General features: G+C 46.4%; 1 protein-coding gene across 7 annotated transcripts in view; it reads left to right on the plus strand.

The window, feature by feature from the left end:
• The window catches only part of MGA (MAX dimerization protein MGA), a 660453-nt gene that overhangs the window by 556980 nt on the left and 79395 nt on the right, over positions 1-24078 (plus strand). For all 7 annotated transcript variants that reach the window (XM_029598656.1, XM_029598662.1, XM_029598663.1 and 4 more), the window contains one exon: positions 10148-10384. In XM_029598656.1, the coding sequence (XP_029454516.1) occupies positions 10148-10384 (237 nt within the window). The remainder of the gene's footprint in view (positions 1-10147; positions 10385-24078) is intronic.

A 24078-nucleotide genomic window follows, 5' to 3' on the forward strand; every position in this document is an offset into this window, starting at 1 on the left:
CTTGAATCAGTCTATATTCTTGCCCACATTTTTCCCAAGGCCCCACTCACACCAGGGCGAAAGGGTTTTACACACCTTAGACTGTAAACGTGCACTTGCATTTTACCTATACTGCACTGTAGTCCATAGGAAATTCACCCAACTCTTTGTTTCGATAAAAACAAACTAGGAATTGCAGTGGGCAAACACACTCTCTCCAGTTGGCTCGCAGATTGTATTGAATTCTGCTATGACAACGCAGGCCATCCTCTCCAGAGATGTGTGAAGGCGTACTCAGTGAGAGCCATGGCAACCTCAGTAGCACACTATCGTTGCTGAGATTTGTAAAACTGCAACGTGGAGCTCTCTTCACACATTTGCAGCACATTACTGCCTGGACAAGGAAGGACATCAAGATTCTACCTTTGGCCAATCCGTCTTGAAGAACTTATTTCCAGTATAATCCCAACTCCTTCCACATCTAATCTGCTGTGATTTTCAGGCTGCCTCATTTTTACCATCAGTACACCAGTTGTGCCTGTTGCAAAACTTGTACGCTGTTAGTCCAAACAAATATGTCAGCCTGTAGCTTGCTAATCACCCACATGTGAAGGCTATCATCCTGCTTGTCCTGGGAGAAAGCAGAGTTGCTTACCTGTAACAGATGTTCTCCCAGGACAGCAGGATGTAGTCCTCACGAAACCCACCCACCACCCCGCGGAGTTGGTTCCGAAACGTTTTATTATTTTATTTTTTCGCTCGCACCTTTTTTTTTTTTTTCTTGTCAATCTTTTAGATTTTTATTTATTTATTTATTTATTTTTTATCATTTAATTTTATTGGCATCAGAAGCAATAACAACATAGCCATATTCGCTTCAAATACAAAACAATGAAACTTACAATAAAGCTTTTACAACCGTTGTCGTGCTATGCTTTTTCCTGTTTCCCCCCCCCCCTCCCCCCCTCCCATGTCATTCTCCCTGGTTAAGACATACTCCGGATTTGGGGCTTTCGGGATTGGCTACCTACTGCTCGTCCTGTGGGCTCCCGTCAATGTCCTCATGACCGTATAGTCCAGCCACTCCAGGCCTCAGCTCCCCTGTGAACTTTCATGAACCCTTTAGGCTCCCACATCTCATAACGCATTATACCACTGTAAAAAGGGTTCCCAAATTAAGACATGTTTCACCACCATATCTTGTTGTTGGGCTCTCATGTAGAACCACGAGTGCATGAGCCACAGCCTCTGTATAACAGACTCCACGGCCGGTGGCCTGTCCTGCCGCCAGTGTGCCGCCAGTTCCTGTCTTGCTGCGCTAAGCACATAGTGTACCAACTTTCTCACCCTCCTTGGCCACACCTCTGGAAAGTCGGACAGCAAGAATAGTGCCGGTTCATTAGGCACCGAAATACATATCATCCGTGTTATCGCCCGCCGGATCCATTGTCAAAACGATGTTAGGTTGGTGCACCCCCACCAAATATGCAAATATGTCCCCTTCTGCGTACAGTTCCTCCAGCAAGTTTCAGCTTGTGATGGGTACATTTTGTGCAACTTGGCCGGCGTCAAGTACCACCTCGCCAACACTTTGTAATTAGTCTCCATGATGTTGGCCGAGATAGTCCCTCGGGGGAGGCTTGTAAAAAGCAGCTACTCCAGTGCGACTCCGTCCATTTTAAGTTTAAGTCCTTTTCCCAGGCCTGCTGAAAACTGTGGCGGGTCAGGTTTTGTTCAGATAGCCAAACATAGATATTTGAAATAGTCCCCTTCAATTCGTCCATGGTACTACACAGGCTTTCAAACGCCGAGCTTTGCCTGCTGACATTTACTCGAATATACGGGTCCTGAAGACAGTGTCGTATCTGGAGGTACCGGTAATACTCCCCTCTGGGAAGGTTATATTTACGCTGTAAGTCCTCAAAGGAGTTTATGCGAGGGTCCTGGATCAATTGTCCATACCGCAAAATCCCCCATTTGCTCCACCTATCCAGACCAGCCCCCCCCCCCTCAAATACCCCACAGCGTTGCTGATACAACCCAATAGGTAGGAGGGGTGTCACCTCCTCCTTCCCCGTCAACCTCCCCCTACATTGACTCCAAATTTTTAGCGTTGCCTGCGTAAAGGGATTTTCTACCTCTTTAGAGTACCCTTTCATCTTGAGCCCCCATACTCTCGTATGCAGAGGCACCCCCCCCCCCCCAGGCTTTGCTCCAATTGAGCCCATAGTTTTAGACGTCGCCCTGCGGCCCATTCCGGTATGACCCGGAGCTGTGCTGCTTGATAATACTTAATAAAGTTGGGAACCGCAAGCCCCCCTTCCTCCCTTGGACGGTACAGCACCCCTCGCTATTCGAGGTGGTCTTCTCCGCCATATAAAATGAAACATCTTGGTTTGCAGGGATCTTAAAAATTTCGAGAGCACCGCTATCGGCAGCAACTGGAAGAGATACAACCATCTGGGTAGAATATTCATTTTGATCACTGCCACTCTCCCCAGCCAGGACATCTTATAGGGAAACCATACATCCAGATCCCTAATCATTTGCGTCATCAAGGGTACATAGTTGAGATTAAACAGCTGTCGCCAATTTGCAGACATTGTGATCCCTAGATATTTTATCCCCTTCGTGGCCCATTTGAAGGGAAATTTTGCCTGTAACGCCGGAATCTGCTCATCCGGCATGGTCACATTCAGAATCTCAGTTTTATTCATATTGACTTTGAACCCAGACATGCCACTAAATCTGTCCAGTTCTTTAACTAATACAGGTAGGGTACTCTGAGGCTGAGCTACTGTAAACAGGAGGTCATCTGCGAATAGCGTAATTTTAGAACCAACTCCTCCTACCGCCAAGCCGTTTATATCCCCATTTTGGCGGACAACTGCAGCCAGTGGCTCCATAAAGAGAGCAAATAGAAGAGGGATAGGGGGAACCCCTGCCTGGTACCCCTCCCCAGCGCAAACGCCTCTGAGTAATAGCCATTCACTTTGACACAGGCTTTAGGGTTGGTATACATTGCTCTAAGCCATTGTTGGAAATTAGGACCTAAGCCCACCTTACGTAGAACCCCAAACAAAAACCCCCAGTGCACCTGGTCGAAGGCCTTTTCCGCATCCACCGCCATTAAGACCAAGGGTACCCCCTGTTTCTGTGCAGCCCACATCAAATTTACTACTTTTCGAACGTTATCCCCCGCTTGCCGGCCCTGTATGAACCCAGATTGATCGGGCTGTATAAGGGAAGGTAATACCATATTTAATCGTCTAGCCAGCACTTTAGCCAGGATCTTTAAGTCTACATTAAGCAGGGATATCGGCCTATAGGAGCCACATGGCGTTTTATCCTTGCCCGGCTTGGGCAACACCGTAATCCCCACCAAGCTCATAGTTTCCGGAAGAACTGAAGTCTCGAGGAGATCATTATAGACCTCTTGTAAGTGTGGGATGAGCAGATCCTTAAATTTTTTATAAAACAGCCCAGTAAATCCGTCCAGCCCAGGGGCCTTATGAATTTTCAAACTAGTAATGGCATCAGAAATCTCCCCCCTAGTAATTGGCATATCCAAAATTCGGACTTGGTGTTCCTCTAAACTGGGGAGTGTGATCTCCCCCAAATAATTATCGATTTGTTCTGCTGTCACATTGAGCTCTTCCGTATATAACTGCTGATAAAATTGGGCAAACCGATTCCTTATTCCCAGATTTTCCATAATAATGCTGCCATTAGGGGCCTTTACCTTGAGGATAGTATTTTGTGCTATTTGTTGTTTCAATTGCCCTGCTAACCATTTGCCCGGCTTGTTGCCCTCCAAGAAGTGGATCCCCCTTCTATTATCCAACTTATCCAAGATCTCCCCATCCAACAGTGTACGTAGTTCATTACATTTCTGATCTAAGGCTCGGAGGGTCCTCCATCCCCCTACTCTCTTATGTTCCGTTTCCAAGTGCCCAATGGCCTTTGTCAACTCCTGTTTATAGTGTCTCACTTCTCGCAGCCTCGCTGCTTCCCTGGCAATCAATCGCCCCCGAAGGACAGCTTTAAAGCAGTCCCACACCGTCCGGGAAGGGACTTCCCCATTATTATTTCTCTCGAAATAGTCTTCAATGTCTAGTCGCAGAGACTCATAGGTTTTTGCATCCGTAAGGAGCTTGTCATGAAGCCGCCAATATTTCACCCCCCTTTCTTCCTGCATCAATCGGAAGGTCCCATATATTTGGGGCATGGTCTGACCAAACAATTTGGCCAATCCGTGAGTCTACACAATCCACCACCCATTTCTTACTACCCAACCACATATCTATGCGGGAGTAAACCCCATGCACTCTAGAGAAAAAGGTATAATCCCTATCCTTGGGATGTCGTGTTCTCCAAATATCCATTAGCCCCCAGTGCTCCATCAGGGTTTTTAGCCTTTCTCGGTGCCCCCTACCTCCACCCCGCCCCACACTATGATCCATAGTAGGGCTCAAAGTGGTGTTGAAATCCCCACCAACTAGCACTGGGCCCTGAATAAAATCACTGAGAGATTGCTCCAGCTGGATGAAAAACAGCCCTTGGTTTTGATTAGGAGCGTAGACGCTAATGAGGGTCATCAGAACATTATCAATCTTTAACACTAGAGCTATATATCGGCCCTGCCGGTCTTTTCTAATATCCAAGATCTCAACCCTCAGATCTTTACCCAGCATAATGCCCACTCCACACGTTTTCTTCGCTTCACAGTTGGAAGCCAGAAATACATGCGGATATGCAGTATCTCTCAGTAACCGCTCATCTCGCTTCAGCAGATGAGTTTCCTGTATAAAATAGATCTGCGCCTCTTCCTTGGGTGATTCAGCCCTTTCACATTCAAAGACACTATAGTCAAATTAGCCATTCCTGCTGCCCCATATATGACCGCTACTTGTATATTGCGATGGACTCCCAGCCCCCTTTGTTCCAAAACACCAGAAGAATGTACCCCCTCCCCCCAACCCCATCCACCATCCGTGAGGTAATCATCCTCACCCAAGCCATATGAGGAATGACCCCATCCCGCGTAGCTTCATAACATAGTCTAAACAGTCGCATGTAATAGCTGTGAACACATCATATAACGTTCCCCAACACAACCATCAATACATGTAACCCCCAAAACGTAACCGTTTGAACCATATATTGTGTACCTTACTAGTATATAACACTGGTACCCTCACCCTCAGCCCACTGACAATCCCCATTACAACATATACAGATCTCCATAACTTGAACTCCCCCCCCCTTCAATGTAGAGGTGTATTCCAATGCAGCATGGTAGCCTCCTCATCCCTCGCCGGTTCCTCCTCCTTCCTTGGCAAGCTCCTGGCGTCGCAGCCTCTTTCCACCTTTTCCCATTCGTTGCCAGCGTGGGGCGGGAGCCCCTCTCGATGACGGCTGCCCTGCTTGCTGTGTTTTAACTTCAATGCCCTGTTGTCTCAGGAATTTTTCTGCGCCCTCCGGACTCCTTGCAACACAGGAATTCCCACTTATGGTGAACATAATTCCAAACGGATACAGCCACCTATACCGCACATTCTCCGCTTTCAGCGCCTCAGTAATATTTTTCATCGCCCTTCTTTTTTGTAAAGTAACTGCAGACACATCATTGAAGATTTGTATCTCTGCTCCTTTCCACACTATTCGCCCCAGACCACGTGCTTTATTCATGATTAATTCTTTGGTAGGAAAGTTATGCAAGCAGGCCACAATGTCCCGTGGTTTGTTATTAATGGAATTACCCAGAGCCCGGTGAGCTCTATCTATAAGAATCGGTTGTCCATATGGTTTCTCCGCATCGGTGCTCAAGATGGACCGGCATATGTTTTGCACTACCTGTCCATAATCCACAGTTTCTTCCCCTTCCGGTATGCCTCGAATTCTAATATTGCAGCGGCGCTGCCGGTTTTCCAAATCTTCTAATTTCGTCATTAGCTCCTCCGTGAACTTCTGCAAGTTTTGGATGTCTTTAGTGTGTTGCCCCAGGGCGACAGCCTGCTCATCCACACTCTGCTCCATCACATGGACGCGTTCGCCAAGCTCTTCCACCTCCACTCTAAGCACCCCCATGTTTTCCTTTATTTCCAGTTTCAAGGTTTGAATGATTTCCTGTTTCATGTCCTGTAACCACGTCTGCAATTCCTGCTTAGTAGGGCTAGTCTCAGCATGCTTAGCCCCATGCAATCCGCCGGTTGCAGCTGGGTCAGATGTCACAATACCTTCTTCTTCCCCCCTTGGGGCTCCTTTCTCCCCCTCCATTGTCTCACCATAGGCAAACGCTGACAAATCAATTATTTTCCTGCGTGCTGCCATTCGCTTCCCCTTTACTATCCTGATCTGATCCCTCCTCGGGATTCCTGTGTTCCACGGCCTCCGTCTCAAGGTCGGGCTTCAGGGCTCATTTACAGCTACCACCTCCCGGGGGGTTCGCTTACCGTTGGATTCACCCACACTCCGGTCCAGCGCCGAACCTGCTGTATAATCCGTCCCAGAGGTCGAGCTGCAGTTGCCCCTCTAGGTCCGCTGCTTTTCAGGGCCTCTGTGGGTTTAGTTCGCCGCTGCTCCGTGTTCCGCCACGTGGCCCGGCGCCATTTTGGCTGTCTTCACTGCCCGCAGATCACCCTCCTCCAGCGCCCCGCTTGCATTGCCTGCAGCCGGTTTCTTCAAAGGAATAGGCACCCTACACATCGGGGGCTTCGGGCTGCTTTTACCCAGCAGGTACCAGTCTATTTTTAAGTTTTGGGGAACTCAGGGGAGTTACTTCGCCGCGATCCCGGATCCCTCCTCGTGGTCCGGCACCATTTTTGCCATTTGTAACTCCCACGGGGCTCCCTCTGCCCCGTGCTCACTACCGGCTGCCGCCCTCCGCCTGCAACGAATCCCGCTCAGAGCCCGACATTTCCCCCTGCTTGCCGTGCTCGTTTGAACCGCTGGGGTGCCGATGCGCGCTCCTTGCATGCAGGTTTCCCCTTTCAGCTATCGCGAGCAAGGCGATTAAGCTGCCATTGCCCCGGGATGACGTCACTTCCTCCTCGCTCGCACCTTTTTGCTACAAACGAGACTGAAGGGAGACCCCTGTGGCTACAGGAATTATGACATTCTGGGCATGCTCAGTGTGCCAGTTTGACAGAAAAGTTCTCCGTGATAGGGCTCCGTCTGCTGACGTCACCCACATGTGAGGACTACATCCTGCTGTCCTGGGAGAACACCTGTTACAGGTAAGCAACTCTGCTTTCCTATCCCCCACTCATCCTCAAGCAAATCACTCAGGGGCCTTATAATAAGGGGCGCTAACGTTAGCATATGTTTTTACTCCTGTTTTAGCATGCATTTTTCAGGAGTAAGTTAACTCTGATGTGTAAGAGGGGTTTTAACTCCTAAAAAAAAGTGTGCTAAAATAGACGTAAAAGCCCACACTAACATTAGCACAGGCATATGTAAATCTCATGTAAAAGAAGGCATTAGCTATTTCTCAGTAATGCAGGAAGGTGCATTAAAGGGCAGACATCGTAAAGCCCATTTTCTTAACGCTGGAAATGTAACTCCTAGGTCAGAACAGGTGTAAAACCTAACTCATGTTTTGGCTTCCATATTATACTATTGCTGTACCCATAGTGGTAGTATCTAGCTGCTTCTGCCACGCTGGGCAAAGCAATAGAATAACTTCGGCCTCTAGAAATGAGTTTTACTCCACCTCAGACCCAGGAGTTTAATTTCTGTTGCTCTCAGGGAGCCAGCTTTGGCATACTGTTTAACTGTAGATGCCCACCCTAGAGAGCTTATACGTTGTTCAGCTAGCTGTAAGTGCCCACTCCAAAGAGCAAATTCTTGCATATAAGGCCCTTTTGGCATAGCAAGTAAAATCAAAGCATAAGCTCTTTGGGTGGGCAGCAGCAGCTAGCTTAACAAAGCATAAACTCTCTGAGGGGGTACCTAAAGCCAAAGTCAGATGCACTGCACTAGTGTACATACTGTTCAGCTGAAGGTGCATACTCCAGAGAGCTTAATACTTTGATTTTACTTGCCAAAATGGCATTGCATGTGAAATTGGTGCTGAGCAACTAAACTTGTATGCACATTCTCTCATTCAAGGCCATTTTAATAAGGAATGGCAAGTAAAATAGAAGAATAAGCTCTCTGGGGACCACACCTACAGCTAGATGAATAAAACATAGGTTGTCTGGGTGAGTACCAACAGATGGACAGTAGACACTTTAGCACTACATATGTGTATGCTGTCCAGCTGTTCAGGAAAACAATGGAAACCTGTGACTGGTGCCTGCCTCAGAGAGCTTACATTGGAAATTTATCTCCTAGGTCTAAAGTGGAGTAAACTCATATTTCTGGTGGCAAATGTCTATTGTTCAGCCCAGTGTGGTACTCCACCTCAGACCCAGAAGGATTTACATTTCCAATTTAAGTTCTCTGGGGCAGGCACCTACAGCTGAACAGTACTTCAGAGTCAGGAAGCATAACACCAAGTACATACCATTCAGTTGAAGATGCCTTCCCAAGAGAGCTTATGTTTTGTTCAGTTGTAGGGGCAAGCCCCAGAGAGTTTATGCCTTCTTTGGTCTGATGTGGAGTAACTCACGTTTCTGGTGGCCAGAGTTATTCTGTTGCTGCGTCCAGTCTGATAGAAAGGCACAATCACATGGGCACAACAATAGAATATCATGGCCACCAGAAATGTGAATTAAATTTAAATTCACCTCAGGCCAAGGAGTTAACCTGAAAATGCACTTAAGTGCATTAAACCAGGAGTATGGAGGTAAGCACTTGGTGTTGGAAGAAGTGTAACCAAAATGGACCTGCTTGCAAGATTGTACCCAAGTCGGGGTACCCAGTGTCAGTCTCGCATGCAAGGCCATTTTGCCAAGTGAATTCAAAAGGTAAGCTCTCTGGAACAGGCGACTGCAGACATTTGAGATGCTCAGCACCAAAGTGCATATTGTTCAGCTGTAGTTGCCTGCCCTAGAGAGCTTACCCTTTGATTTATCTTGGCATGCCTTGCTCAAATTTCTTTCGTGTGAGATCACACTGAAGTCAGGATGCCTAGTGCCAATCTTGCATGCATTTTGGTCACTTCAAGCATTTACCTCCTTATTCCTGTTTTAAAGCCCTTTTCTACATTAGTACATATTTTATTTTAGCTGACATTTCAGTGCGCATTTTTTATTTAGTGTGCATTTTTAACTGCTGTTTGATTTGCATACCATTAGCTTGCTGTGTCCCACGGGGACCCCTGTTTTTAACGTGCCTGTTAAGTAAAACCCATTGTAAAATTTAACTCCACTTCCATGCACGTTTTATTATATCAGCTCCTTAAGTATCTTATGTTCAAATTTATGACCTGATTTACTAAGGCTTTTCTCTCATTCTGGGTCTGTAGAAAAAATGCTTAGTAAATGTAGGTGCTTTTGGGTTGGGACAGTGGTGTGTACATAGGACTGTGTAAGATTATTAGGAGGTTCTATTCTGTAACATCCCATCTTCTTCACATAATTTGAATGTCAGTGGGGATTTTTTTTATTATTATTACCCATCAGTTTTAACTTTATTCTGATCAATAAAACATTTAGTTGAACTGTTGTAAGATACATACATGGTCCTCCAAATTTTTTGCTAATTTGAGAAGACTGTATGGCTCTTCAGTATCTGAAAATATTGAGAAGAAAAAGAATTTGGGGTTGAAATTTGAAACTTAAAAGCCAAAATGTGATCAAAAGTTAGGTGAGTTCATTTGAGACTAAATTATATGCAGTAGTTATTTTCCATGAGACAGAGTGACCAGATCCCTATTGAATAGGATACTTGTGATGTAACTTGCATCTTATCAGGGTCTCTAATATACTGTGATGTTATAACAACTATGTCAGCTGCTCCAGGCCAATGCAACACCTCTGCCACCAAGGCTCTAGGTTGCTGCTGCCTTATTGCTGCAGCTCTGGACCGCCACTGCCTCTCTGCTGTGGGGTTCTGAGCCACCACTGTTTCTCTGCCATTGCTACCTTTTTGATACTGCAGCTTCTGTTTCTAATTGTTGCCACAGAAAAACAAGGGACCTTGCTGCTTATTTGAATTGTGTGGAAGCAGTCTGTGATTGAAGAAAGAACTAATTTTGGTATCTCATACCATGCTTATATAGGCAAGACAGAGGAGGTGGTGTTGAAGAAGCTTGAATACATATATGCCAAGCAAAAAGCATTGGAAGCAGAAAAGAAAAGGAAACTGTTGGAAGATGATGAATCCTCCAATTCCTTTAGTTCCATCAGGCAACTGCAAAATGAATCCTATTCTCCCCCTGAAGAGAGCAGACAGATTCTCATGCCCAGCAAGCGGGGTAAACCACTGATACTATCCAGGAAAACACTCCAAGGCATAAGTAAGTTTGGGGCAAGAAGACTGCTTTTATCAAAAACATACAAAAGAGCAATAAAGATGAGCTATTGAACATCTAGAGTAATTAACTCTGAATATGAGGCTCCTTTTTTAGATGTTCTTAATGATGGCATGTAATATATCTGTTAATAATGTATATCTTCTTTTTTTGAATTATTTTTTCTTGTAATGCAGTAGTTGATTTAGACCAGGTTTTCAGTTGTTGTAAGGCACATCATACATCTGTGATCTTCCAATGTACACTTTCACAATTTCATACTTAAGGAACAGGCAGTCCTACTAGTACACAAGCACAGGTGCTGTTCCTGCCAGTTTTGCTAGTTCATAAAATATGTAATTGTGCAGAAATCTTACTTTAGAATTTGCCCTTTTGGGGCCTGCTCTATTAAGCTTTCTTCTCCATAGAGACAGAGGAGACAATAGCTACTGGCTGGCTTGCAAAGTTAGCCGAATAAACTTACCCAGCTAACTATGGCAAGATATTCAGCAGTACGGCTGCACCACTAAAAATACCTGACTCTCTTAAAGGTAGCCAGTTATTTTTATCCAGATAACTTTAGGACTGTTCAGAGTTAGCCGGATAAGTTATCTCTTAACTGCACCCCAGAATGGCCCTACGGTATCTGGCTAAAATGTAGCCAGAGAAGTGTCCAAAGCATTAAAAAGTCAGTAACTGGATAACTCACAAATTATTTGGCTAAATACCTTTGAGTATGGACCCCAGAATAGTGTGAAAAAGCTTTAGTAGATCAAGCCCTTGTGTGTTTTTGTGATATTGTCAATTTATTAGAGCTTACTGAATGGTAGGGTTCTAGTTTTTTTGTCATCCACCATCAAATTGCCATTGTAATAAAATGGATATCAGGCCCACCCCATCTCTTAAAATTAGGCTAGTGGGGTGGGATGAGATATACAGAATTTTAAATAAATTCTTGGGATAGAAGGCTACTGCTAATATTAAAAATAAAAAAAATGTTCATGCAGCTGAATGGAAATGGTGGAATTCCTCTACATCTGAGAATCTAGACCAATATTGGGCAGATCGTATACTGTATAGAGAGTTACTTAGGGGAACTAGAAAGAAATACTTTTCTTCCCAATTAAAAAAATTCATTAAATAAGCCACAAGAAGTCTTTCATACTGTGCAAAGGCTAATTGACCCTCCAGGACTAAAAGTTTCTCAGGAAGAAATTTTGTCACAGGCTTTTGCAAAATCCTCTTAAGTTTAAAGCTAATGAATATTTAGCAGCTGGAAGAAGTGACTTATTGTTCCAATTTAAAAACAAAGTATATGTGGTTTACTGGGAAGCATTTGAAACTGTCAGATTTAGAAGTTTGAAACTACAGTGTTGGATTTGAAAAATTCTTATTGTGCATTGGATCCTCGTCTGATGTGGGTACAATGTTAAAGGAAGAAATTATTGGCTATCTTGTGGATTTGATTAAGAACATAAGAAATTGCCATACTGGGACAGACCAAGGATCCATCAAGCCCAGCATCCTGTTTCCACAGTGGCCAATCCAGGCCATAAGAAACCTGGCAAGTACCCAAAAACTGTCTATTTCATGTTCCCTGTACATACCAGGATCAGTCCAGGCGGTGGGTTATGTCCCCTGTCCAGTAGATGGAGTCAGAACAAAAAGCTTGGGGGGAGGTCCTCTATAACCTCACCTCCCTTGCCTCAATCCTACATAAGAACATAAGAAATTGCCATGCTGGGTCAGACCAAGGGTCCATCAAGCCCAGCATCCTGTTTCCAACAGAGGCCAAAAACCAGGCCACAAGAACCTGGCAATTACCCAAACAGCAGATGTGAGCAGGGGACTGGCTGGTCCCCAGCCCAGGAGCTTAGGTTTCTTAGGCCTCTTTTGTCTGTTCTCTGAGGGATCAAGTGAAGGAAAAAAAAAAAGTGACTTGATTTGGTAGGGCAGGTGGAAGGACTTGCTGACAGGTCTGCTCCCTTGTCTTCCTTCCTCTGTCTCTCTTCCTTCCCTCTTTCTTTCCGGTTTTGGGGGTAAGTGTGTGATTCTGTTTCCTTGCTTTCAGGCTTACTCAATGTTGCTGTGGGCCGCGCTGGATCGCCGGGGTGCACGTTAGTAGTCCTAACCTCTCCCCCCCCCCCCCCCAGCTGCTGCCGACTCACGGCCCCGCAACGTACCATTCCCCGGGGCCGCTAGCCGCTGGGAGGTCAGATTTCCCGGCAGCTCCCTCGGGTCGGTGGGGGGGTGGTCCGTGCGCATTGCTTAATCGGGCGCCAGGGATTTTGCCGCATCTGTTTTGTTCCTGCCCCCCCCCCCCCCCCCGGGGATTCTCTATGCCGTGACCGGCGGTCTGTTCATCTTGCGGCCGGCAGGGGGGTCGGCTGTCGCGGGAGGGGCTCTGCGCGAGCTGCCTCCCCGTGGGGGAAGACAGCTCTCCTCAGGAGGATGGCACAGGAGCCCGCGGAGAGGACAGCGCGACTTGGAAGCGGCAGGCCCCGTTCCCTCTGAGCGCAGGAACAGCGGCCATTTTTTTTCAGATGCAGAGGCCGGCAGTTCGGAGGAGGATAGAGAGGGCCCAACTTCAGCGGCACCACCCGTTTTAGCTCAGTTTGCAGAGCCGGAACCTGGCTTTCAGGAAGGGGAGGCCCCGGTTTGCCTCCCCGCAGAGAGCGAGGCTTCGTTGGGTTCAACAGCTTATCACCTCACAGGACCTGCCGGCTGCGGAGGCTCAGCAGGTGGATGGAGGACATGGTAGCCTATGGGGCGGCGCCCTATATGATCTCCTCAGGGTCCTGGCCCAATCAATGGTGGCTGCGGTTTCGGCCCGTCGTCTCCTGTGGCTCCGAAACTGGTCGGCGGATGCCTCGTCTAAGACCCGGCTGGGGTCGCTCCCCTTCAAATCAAGTTTCTCTTCGGGGAGGATCTGGATCAAATCATCAAATCCCCTCAATGACAAATGTGGTTCATAGACTCCCGGAGGATAGGCCTCGTTCCACAAGATCCTTTAGTTCCACCAGGAACCGTTCCCGGAATCAGCGCCGGTTTTGGACTACAAGGCAGCAGCAGCCACCCCGGGCTCCGTCGTATCGCTCGCATACCTGGAACCGGTCCTTTCGAGGGCGCAGGCCCGGCAAGGAGGGACAGGATCCAGGCACCTCCTCGAAATCAGCTCAATGATGCCCAGGCCGACCCACGAGTCGGTTCCTCGGGTAGGGGGTCGGATTGCTCTCTTCTACGAAGAGTGGGTCCGAATCACGTAGGATCAGTGGGTCCTAGATATTCTAAAACACGGCTACGTCTTGGATTTTGTCCGCGCGCCCAGAGACAGGTTTCTTTTCTCCCCATGCGGGTCTCTTCACAAGCAAAGGGCTGTTCGTCAGACCCTCGACCGCCTACTCTCACTGGGGGCGATAGTGTCGGTTGCTGCCTCCGAGCTGGGTTGAGGGCATTATTCCATCTATTTCGGGCTGCCCAAGAAGGAAGGCACCTTCCAGCCCATCCTGGATCTCAAGACCATCAACAGGTCCCTCAGGGTCCCGCGTTTTCGTATGGAAACCCTCCGCTCGGTGCTGGCTGCTGTCCATCAAGGGGAATTCCTCGCTTCTCTGGATCTCACGGAGGCGTACCTTCATATCCAGATCCATCGGGCATATCAATGCTACCTTCGCTTCAAGATCCTGGGGCAACATTTTCAGTTCCGAGCCCTTCCCTTCAGCTTGGCAATTGCTCTACGCGTCTTTACGAAGATCATGGTAGTAGTGGCAGCAGCACTACGCCGGGAAGGGATCCTGGTGCACCCTTAGCTGGACGACTGGCTCATACGGGCGAAATCTCTGACCCAGGGCTTCAAGCGGTAGACCGGGTGGTACACTGCTCCGTTCTCTGGGTTGGATTATCAACTATGGCAAGAGCAACCTCATCCCATCCCAGTCGTTGAATTTTCTGGGCGGCGCTTTCACACAAAGGGCAAGGTGTTTTTGCGGCTGGAGCGGGCACAAGCGTTGCGCGAGCAGATTCATCGTTTCACTGCGCTCCCTGCCCCCACAGCGTGGGATTATCTACAGGTTCTGGGAACCATGGCTTCCACTATCGACCTGGTTCCGTGGGCTTTTGCGCACCTGCATCCTCTCCGGAAGGCATTGCTGTCCCGGTGGAAGCCGGTATCGTGGGATTTTCAGGCGGTACTTCCGGTCCCGGCTCCAGCACGACTCAGCCTCCGCTGGTGGCTGGATCCTCAACACTTGGCCCAGAGGGTGTCCCTGGAGGTTCCGGACTGGGTGGTAGTCACCACGGACGCCAGTCTCGCCGGCTGGGGAGCGGTATGTCGGTCGAGCTCAATCCAGGGCCGTTGGACGGCGGATCAAGCACAGTGGCCCATCAACCGCCTGGAGACCAGAGCGGTCTGCTTAGCATTGAAGGGCTTCCTCCTGCTGGTTCGTCATCGGGCGGTCAGGATCCTCTCGGACAATGCGACCATGGTGGCGTTCATCAATCGCCAGGGAGGCACGAGGAACCGGCACGTCTCTTGGGAGGCAGACAAGCTGATGCAGTGGGTGGAACTCCATTTGCTCCGCCTGGCAGCTTCCCACATCGCAGGCGTGGACAATGTACAGGCAGACTTCCTCAGCCGTCAGCACATAGATCCCGGAGAGTGGGAGCTCTTGGAGGAAGCAATGCGTCTAATAGTTAGGGTATCCCAACAGAGAGGTTCCATTAAAAGCAAACATAGTTCATATGCCTAAATGTAAAAAATCACCAAAGCTAATGATTTCTGAATTATCCCAAACAACTGTGAAAAGCAGGTTGTTAAAACAAGCAAAAACCACACTTTGAAATGTCTGTATGCCAATGCCAGAAGTCTAAGAAGTAAGATGGGAGAGTTAGTGTATAGCAGCAAATGATGAGATTGACATAATTGGCATCCCAGAGACTTGGTGGAATGAGGATAACCAATGGGACAGTGCTATATCAGGGTACAAATTATATCGCAATGATAGGGAGGATCAACCTGGTGGGGGTGTGGCACTTTATGTCCGGGAGGGTATAGAGTCCAACAGGATAAAGATCATACAAGAGAGTAAATGCTCAGTAGAATCTATATGGGTAGAAATCCCATGTGTGTTGGGTAAGAGTATAGTGATAGGAGTATACTACCGTCCACCTGGACAAAATGGTCAGACAGATGATGAAATGCTAAGAGAAATCAGGGAAGCAAACCAATTTGGCAGTGCAATAATAATGGGAGATTTCAATTACCCCAATATTGACTGGGTAAATGTAACATCAGGACTTGCTAGAGACATAAAGTTCCTGGATGTGTAATAAATGACTGCTTCATGGAGCAATTGGTTCAAGAACCAACAACAGAGGGAGCTATTTTAGATTTAATTCTTAGTGGAACGCAAGATTTGGTGAGAGAATTAACGGTGGTGGGGCCACTTGGCAACAGTGATCATAACATGATCAAATTTAAGCTAATAACTGGAAGGGGGACAATAAGTAAATCTACAGCCCTAACACTAAATTTTAAAAAGGGAAACTTTGATAAAATGAGGAAAATAGAAAAAAACTGAAAGGTGCAGCTGCAAAGGTTAAAAGTGTTCAACAGGCTTGGACATTGTTTAAAAATACAATCCTAGAGGCACAGTCCATATGTATTCTGCACATTAAAAAAGGTGGAAGGAAGGCAAAACGATTACCGTCATGGTTAAAAGGTGAAGTGAAAGAGGCTATTTTAGCCAAAAAAAATCCTTCAAAAATTGAAAACATCTGAAGAAAATAGGATAAAACATAAGCATTGTCAAGGTAAGTGTAAAACATTGATAAGACAGGCAAAGAGAGAATTTGAAATGAAATTGGCCATAGAGGCAAAAACTCATAATAAAAACTTTTTTAAATATATCCAAAGCAAGAAACCTGTGAGGGAGTCGGTTGGACCATTAGATGACAGAGGGGTTAAAGGGGCTCTTATGGAAGATAAGGCCATTGCAGAAAGACTAAATTAATTCTTTGCCTCCATGTTTACTAATGAGGATGTTGGGGAGATACCAGTTCCGGAGATGGTTTTCAGGGGTGATGAGTCGGACGAACTGAATGAAATCACTGTGAACCTGGAAGATGCAGTAGGCCAGATTGACAAATTAAAGAGTAGCAAATCGCCTCGACCAGATGGTATGCATCCTAGGGTTCTGAAGGAACTCAAAAATGAAATTTCTGATCTATTAGTTAAAATTTATAACCTATCATTAAAATCATCCATTGTACATGAAGACTGGAGGGTGGCCAATGTAACCCCAATATTTAAAAAAGGATCCAGGGGCAATCCGGGTAACTATAGAACAGTGAGCCTGACTTCAGTGCCGGGAAAAATAGTAGAAACTATTCTCAAGATCAAACTCGTAGAGCATATAGAAAGACATGATTTAATGGGACACAGTCAACATGGATTTACCCAAGGGAAGTCTTGCCTAACAAATCTGCTTCAGTTTTTTGAAGGGGTTAATAGACATGTGGATAAAGGTGAACCGGTAGATGTAGTGTATTTGGATTTTCAGAAGGCGTTTGACAAAGTCCCTCATGAGAGGCTTCTACGAAAACTAAAAAGTCATGGGATAGGAGGCGATGTCCTTTCGTGGATTACAAACTGGTTAAAAGACAGGAAACAGAGAGTAGGATTAAATGGTCAGTTTTCTCAGTGGAAAAGGGTAAACAGCGGAGTGCTTCAGGGATCTGTACTTGGACCGGTGCTTTTCAATATATATATAAATGATCTGGAAAGGAATACGATGAGTGAGGTTATCAAATTTGCAGATGATACAAAATTATTCAGGGTAGTTAAATCACAAGCGGATTGTGATACATTACAGGAGGACCTTGCAAGACTGGAAGATTGGGCATCCAAATGGCAGATGAAATTTAATGTGGACAAGTGCAAGGTGTTGCATATAGGGAAAAATAACCCTTGCTGTAGTTACATGATGTTAGGTTCCATATTAGGAGCTACCACCCAGGAAAAAGATCTAGGCATCATAGTGGATAATACTTTAAAATCGTCGGCTCAGTGTGCTGCAGCAGTCAAAAAAGCAAATAGAATGTTAAGAATTATTAGGAAGGGAATGGTTAATAGAACGAAAAATGTCATAATGCCTCTGTATCGCTCCATGGTGAGACCACACCTTGAATACTGTGTACAATTCTGGTCGCTGCATTTCAAAACAGATATAGTTGCAATGGAGAAGGTATAGAGAAGGGCAACCAAAATGATAAAGGGGATGGAACAGTTCCCCTATGAGGAAAGGCTGAAGAGGTTAGGACTGTTCAGCTTGGAGAAGAGACGGCTGAGGGGGGATATGAGAGAGGTCTTGAATGAGCAGATGTGACTCGGTTATTTACACTTTTGAATAATAGAAGGACTAGGGGGCGTTCCATGAAGTTAGCAAGTAACACATTGAAGACTACTCGGAAAACATTCCTTTTCACTCAACGCACAATAAAGCTCTGGAATTTGTTGCCAGAGGATGTGGTTAGTGCAGTTAGTGTAGTTGGATTCAAAAAAAGGTTTGGATAAGTTCTTGGAGAAGTCCATTAATGGCTATTAATCAATTTTACTTAGGCAATTGCCACTGCTATTAATTGCATCAGTAGCATGGGATCTTCTTAGTGTTTGGGTAATTGCCAGGTTCTTGTGGCCTGGTTTTGGCCTCTGTTGGAAACAGGATGCTGGGCTTGATGGACCCTTGGTCTGACCCAGCATGGCAATTTCTTATGTTCTTATGATAGTACTACATTGGGGGATTCCCCACATGGATCTCATGGCCACGGCCGGAAATACAAAGGCCCCTCGCTTCTTCAGCCGCAGAAGAGAACACGGCGCGGAAGGGGTCGATGCTCTGGTTCTCCCGTGGCCCCGAAAGGTTCTATTGTATGTCTTCCCTCCGTGGCCCCTTGTGGGGAAGGTAATTCGGCAGATAGAGAGCCATCAGGGTCCGGTAATTCTGGTGGTGCCGGAGTGGCCCCGGCGGCTGTGGTTTGCAGACCTCCTCAACCTGGCAGAGGAGGGGCCGGTACGTCTGTCATCTCCTGCGTCTTCTCCGTCAAGGTCCAATATTTTTCGAGGAGGCAGATCACTTCTGTCTTGCGGCTTGGCTTTTGAGAGGTGTAAGTTGAGGCATCGTGGCTATCCGGAGGCGGTGATTTCGACTCTTCTGCGGGCATGTAAGACATCCACCTCCGTTACTTGCGTGCGGGTGTGGAAGGTTTTTGAGACATGGTGCGGGTCACATACCATTCATCCGTCCCACGCCTCTGTGGCACAGATTCTCTCGTTTCTGCAGGATGGTCTAGATTTGGGCCTCGCTTATAACTCCATCAGGGTCCAGGTGGCGGCTTTGGGAGCTTTCCTTCACAACGGGAATGACTCGCTACTCTCATCCCATCCGGATATACTGCGTTTCCTCAAGGGGGTGAAGCACCTGAAGCCACAGTCTCGGCCACCTTGTCCTTCCTGGAATCTCAACCTGGTACTCCGCGTCCTCGGTGGACCACCATTCGAGCCTCTTTGAGCTGCCGCCCTCAAGGATATCACCTTCAAGACTATTTTCCTGGTAGCGATCAGCTCGGCTCGTCGCATTTCCGAACTTCAAGCATTGTCCTGCCGAGAGCCATACCTTCGTTTCACTGAGGAGGGGGTTTCCTTGCGCACGGTACCATCTTTTCTACCAAAGGTAGTCTCGGCCTTTCATCTCAACCAGTCGGTTGAATTGCCTTCCTTTTCCTCGTTGGACTCCAGAAATCTTCGCAAGCTAGATGTTAAGCGATGCCTGATGCAATGTTTGACGATCACCAATGAGTTTCGGCTTTCGGACCATTTGTTTGTCCTCTGGTCGGGACCTAAGAAAGGTTGTATGGCCTCCAAGGCCACTATCACCCGTTGGCTGAAGGGAGCGATTGCCTCTGCATATCTTGGTGCTGGACGGCACCCGCCGCTGGTAGTTAAGGTTCACTCCCTTCATTCCCAGGCTACGTCCTGGGCAGAGAGTACATCTGTGTCCTCGCAGGAAATCTGCAGGGCAGCCACATGGAAGTCGCTCCATACCTTTTCGAGACACTACCTTTTGGATGTACGGGTGCCAGTTTTCGGTTCTTTCAGGGAAAGAGTCATTCGAGCGGGGCTGTCTGCGGCCCACCCATAGTAGGGAAGCTTTGGTACATTCCACCGTCTGGACTGATCCTGGTACGTACAGGGAAAAGAAAATTATTCCTTACCTGCTAATGTTCATTCCTGTAGTACCATGGATCAGTCCAGACGCCCTCCATGTTTTGGGGGATTTGTTGGGGTACGCCTCTGCTCGACTGTCATTCCCGATTCACCTCTGAGCTCCCTGGGGATCCAGGGTCTGTTTGTTTTACAGTTCTGTTTGCAAGTTCCCATTGGGGTTTTGTTTATTGCAGTTATGAGTTTCTCTAACGTTACCTTGAGAGCGTTTAGTTCCTTGATCCCTCCGTCTCTTCTCTTCTTGGCTTTGCTAGTCTAGTTACTGAGCATTGAGGCAAGGGAGGTGAGGTGTTATAGGACCTCCCCCCGAGCTTTTTGTTCTGACTCCATCTGCTGGACGGGGGACCTAACCCACCGTCTGGACTGATCCATGGTACTACAGGAACGAAAATTAGCAGGTAAGGAATAATTTTCTTTTACCGTTGCTAGTAATAGCAGTGGCTATTTTCTAAGTCAACTTAGTTAATAGCAGGTGATGGACTTCTCCTCCAAGAACTTATCCAATCCTTTTTTAAACACAGCTATACTAACTGAACTAACCACGTCCTCTGGCAACAAATTCCAGAGTTTAATTGTGCGTTGAGTGAAGAAGAACTTTCTCAGATTCGTTTTAAATGTGCCACATGCTAACTTCATGGAGTACCCCCTAGTCTTTCTATTATCTGAAAGACTAACCGATTTTTATTGGAGAGTATTTTTCCTGAGATAATCAAGAAATCTTTAGTTCACTCAATTTTAAAAAAGGGCAATTTGTTAAAAAATGAAACCGGTAGTTATAGGCCTATTTCAAATGTATTGTCTCTAGGAAATATTATGGAGAAAATTGTATTTCATCAATTAAAGGATTTCCTGGATTCTAGGCAAATTTTGTACGATAACCAATGCGAGTTCAGAAAGGGTCAAAGTACACAGACAGTTTTGACTTCTGTCAATGATTCTTTTATGTACATTGAATTCAGGAGGTGATGTAATAACCATCAATTTAGATATTGCCTTGGCGATTGATTCAGTGTGCCAGTCAATACTGTTGAAAAAAGTAAAATAGGGATTGGGGGAAGGGTTTTATTATGGTTTGAAGCCTTTTTAAATTCTCGTCAGCAAAAATAATTATTGGTTCTACAAATTTACAGCAGTTTAAAACCCCAGTGGGTAACTCAGGGTTCATTCTTATCTCCTTTCATTTTTAATATTTTTATTAGTTTATTATGAGCCAGATTTTATAACATGTGCACGGGCGTAGATTTGTTCGCGCAACCCGGCACGAACAAATCTATGACTGATTTTATAACATGCGCGCATAGCCGCGCGCATGTTATACAATCCAGGGTCAGCATGTGCAAGGGCGTGCACAATTGTGCAACTTGCGCGCGCCGAGCCGCCTCCTGGCCGTAACTAAAACACCCCCCCCCCCCCCCCCGCGACCTTTGTCGAAGAAGTTATGCTTGCCTCCGGTCAGGCGTAACTTGCGCGCGCCAGCTCTCCATCCCCCGGTCCGGTGGCTGTTCCAGAGGGCTCTGTCCCGCCCCCAGGCTGGCGCCCTGCCCCCGGAGTGCCTATTTTTTCAAGCCCTGGGGCTTGCGCGCGCTGCCGAGCCTATGCAAGATAGGCTCGGGGGAGGCAGGGGTAGGTTTTCAGGGGTTACGCGCATAACCCTTTGAAAATCTACCCCTATGTGTTTTATTGGATTTATTAAAAATATTTTTTAAATGTTGTGCAGATGATGTACAATTGTATTTTCAAATTAATGCAGATGGGAGTTCATCTTTACTACAAATTTTCGAAAATCTTTTAGCTGTTAAAAACTGGATGGATGTCAGTGTGAAGGGTTTACATTTTTCAAAGTCTAAGGCATTATGGATGTCAAGGAAACCAAGACCAGTCACTCTGAACAATATGTTGTTAAATGGGGAAAGAATTTTATTTGTGGAGCAAGTTAGAAATTTAGTTGATAGTTAATTGAAATGTGTTCCTCAGTTGAAATCAATATTGTCAAAAGGCTATTTTGAATTAAGAATGCTTTGCCATTTGCGACAGTTCTTAGATCCATCAGATTTTAGATGTATAGTACAAGCTTTTATTTTTACTTCAGTAGACTACTGTAATTTCCTATATATTGGCTTGCTGAAAAAACGTTTTACATGTGCTTTAGTTATTGCAAAATTCTGCAGCACATTTGGTAGTTAAAGCAGCTCCTTTTGAATGGATCACTCCCCGTTTACAATGATTACACTGGTTGCTAGTTGCTCAGATATTGAAATTTAAGGTCTTGGTATTAGTGTTTAATGCATACACAATATTATAGTCTGCATTATTTAAGATATTTGTGTAGATTTTATTGTCTGTCCAGAAATTTACAGTCCTCAGGTCAGTCTTTTTTTAGAATGGCTCGATTACAGGAAACTAGAAAGCGAGCTTTATCCATTGTGGGAGCAAAATTATGGAATTATTTACCTGTAGAGTTAAGGCAATTGTAGGATATAAAATTGTTTAAGAAAATGCTTAAGGCAAGCCTTTTTAGGCAAGCAATGGGTAGGTGCAATAAAAACATAGCATTGTACATATATGTGGATTTAATGTAGTGAAAATATGTTTTTATATATGTATGTTTTAAGTCATGTCAGATGTCTGAGATTGTGCCTAATGCTCAGATCCATACCAGCATCTGAGTCTGCTTTCAGCACTTCACAAAAGCAAGTCATTGTGATGGCTCTTAAACATATAGCATCTCCTTTCTAAGAACATGTAATCATGCATGCCTCCTCTTCCTAGCAATCTGAGCCCATCTGAGCAAGGTTAGAGACCGTGCAATTTCAATCGCAGGGCCAAAACTTTGGAACAGTCTGCCACAAGATTTGAGACTCCAACCTAACTTGAAGAGATTTAAAAAGGATTTAAAAACGTGGTGTTTCCAGCAAGCTTATGGGGTTGATTTGCAAGACACAGGCTGAGATCCATATTATGAGTTAAGAGTCATATACGTTTTATGCTTTTACTGTTCTTTTCAGTTATGAATTTAGATATCTTTTAGTTGCACTTTTATTTTATTTTTATTTTCATTGGATGGTTTTATGTAATTTTATTCCAATTTAATATTTTAATTGTATTATTAACATGTAAACCGTGGAGATATAAACTTGTTTTCTCACAGGACAAGCAGGATGGTAGTCCTCACATATGGGTGACATCACAGGATGGAGCCCAATCACAGAAAACTTCTGTCAAAGTTTCCAGAACTTTGACTGGCCCCTACTGGGCATGCCCAGCATGGCACCAACCCTGCAGCCAGCAGGGGTCCCCCTTCAGGCTTCTTTTTTCCACGCAGCAGTAGCCTCGCGGTTAAGGAGCTCTGCAGAGATTCCTGACAGGAGCTTTCCTCACAGAATTACTAAAAGTTATTTTGCCCCACAGGGGGGTCCCTTCTCTAACTTTTTCAAGCCGCGGTACTCCGGTAAGTTTTTACCCGTTTTCCGTCGATTACCGTCGAGTTTGGCCCTCACGGCCTACTGGCTGTCGACCGTACCGCGGCTAAATTTTTGCCATGGTGTCGGGGTTCCGTCAGTGCCCGGACTGTAGTCGCACCATGTCCATCACAGACCCCATAAAGTCTGTGTAATGTGTCTTAGACGAGAGCACGATGTCTTGACCTGCACCAAATGTGCCCTAATGACACCAAAAGGTCGCAAGACCAGAATGGAGAAGCTCAAACCCCGACTCCATCCATTGCATCAACGTCGTCGGAACCGGCACAGTCAACTTCGCGCCGGCATCGTCCACCAGCCGGTGACCGTCAAGCATCGATGACATCTCGGCCTTTGACACCCTCTACTCCCCCCCTCAGGACCGAGGGGATTGTAGAGACAAACATTGCCACCGGCATAGAAAGTCTCGGACCATCGAGGGAGCAAAATCATCGACCTCGCCATCGTCCGAGTCGCTGTCGAAGAAACCCCGTCCAAAAAAGGCACTGACCTTTTCGGTGACCGGGTCACCGAGGCAACCCTACCCTGATAGGGCATCGGGAGCCGCATCTACGCCTTTAACGGTGGTCCCTCCAGCTATGCCTCTGCCTCCTTCTTCTGTTCCGGAGCCGGGGCTGCTTGCACCAGGTCTCCGAGAAGAACTGGACTGGATGGTTCAGGAGGCCATCAACAAGGCATTGCAATGACTCTAGGTTCCTCCAGCATCGACACCGGTACAGATTGCGGACCCGATTCCTGCAGCGTTGACACCACTGCTGTCGAGGATGGAAGCACTCATAGCCGCTTTTCCACTGGGTCACCGATGTCGCTAGTGCCCTCCCAGCTCACTCTGTCATCGGGAGGAGAAACACCATTTCGCATACCTCCTTCGGGAGTTCTGCCTCAGCCATCGATGCCAATAAGTCCATCGCCACCGATCCAACCATCAGTGCCGATACGTC

The sequence above is a fragment of the Rhinatrema bivittatum genome, chromosome 4 (genome assembly GCF_901001135.1).
Source record: "Rhinatrema bivittatum chromosome 4, aRhiBiv1.1, whole genome shotgun sequence".
NCBI lineage: Eukaryota > Metazoa > Chordata > Amphibia > Gymnophiona > Rhinatrematidae > Rhinatrema > Rhinatrema bivittatum.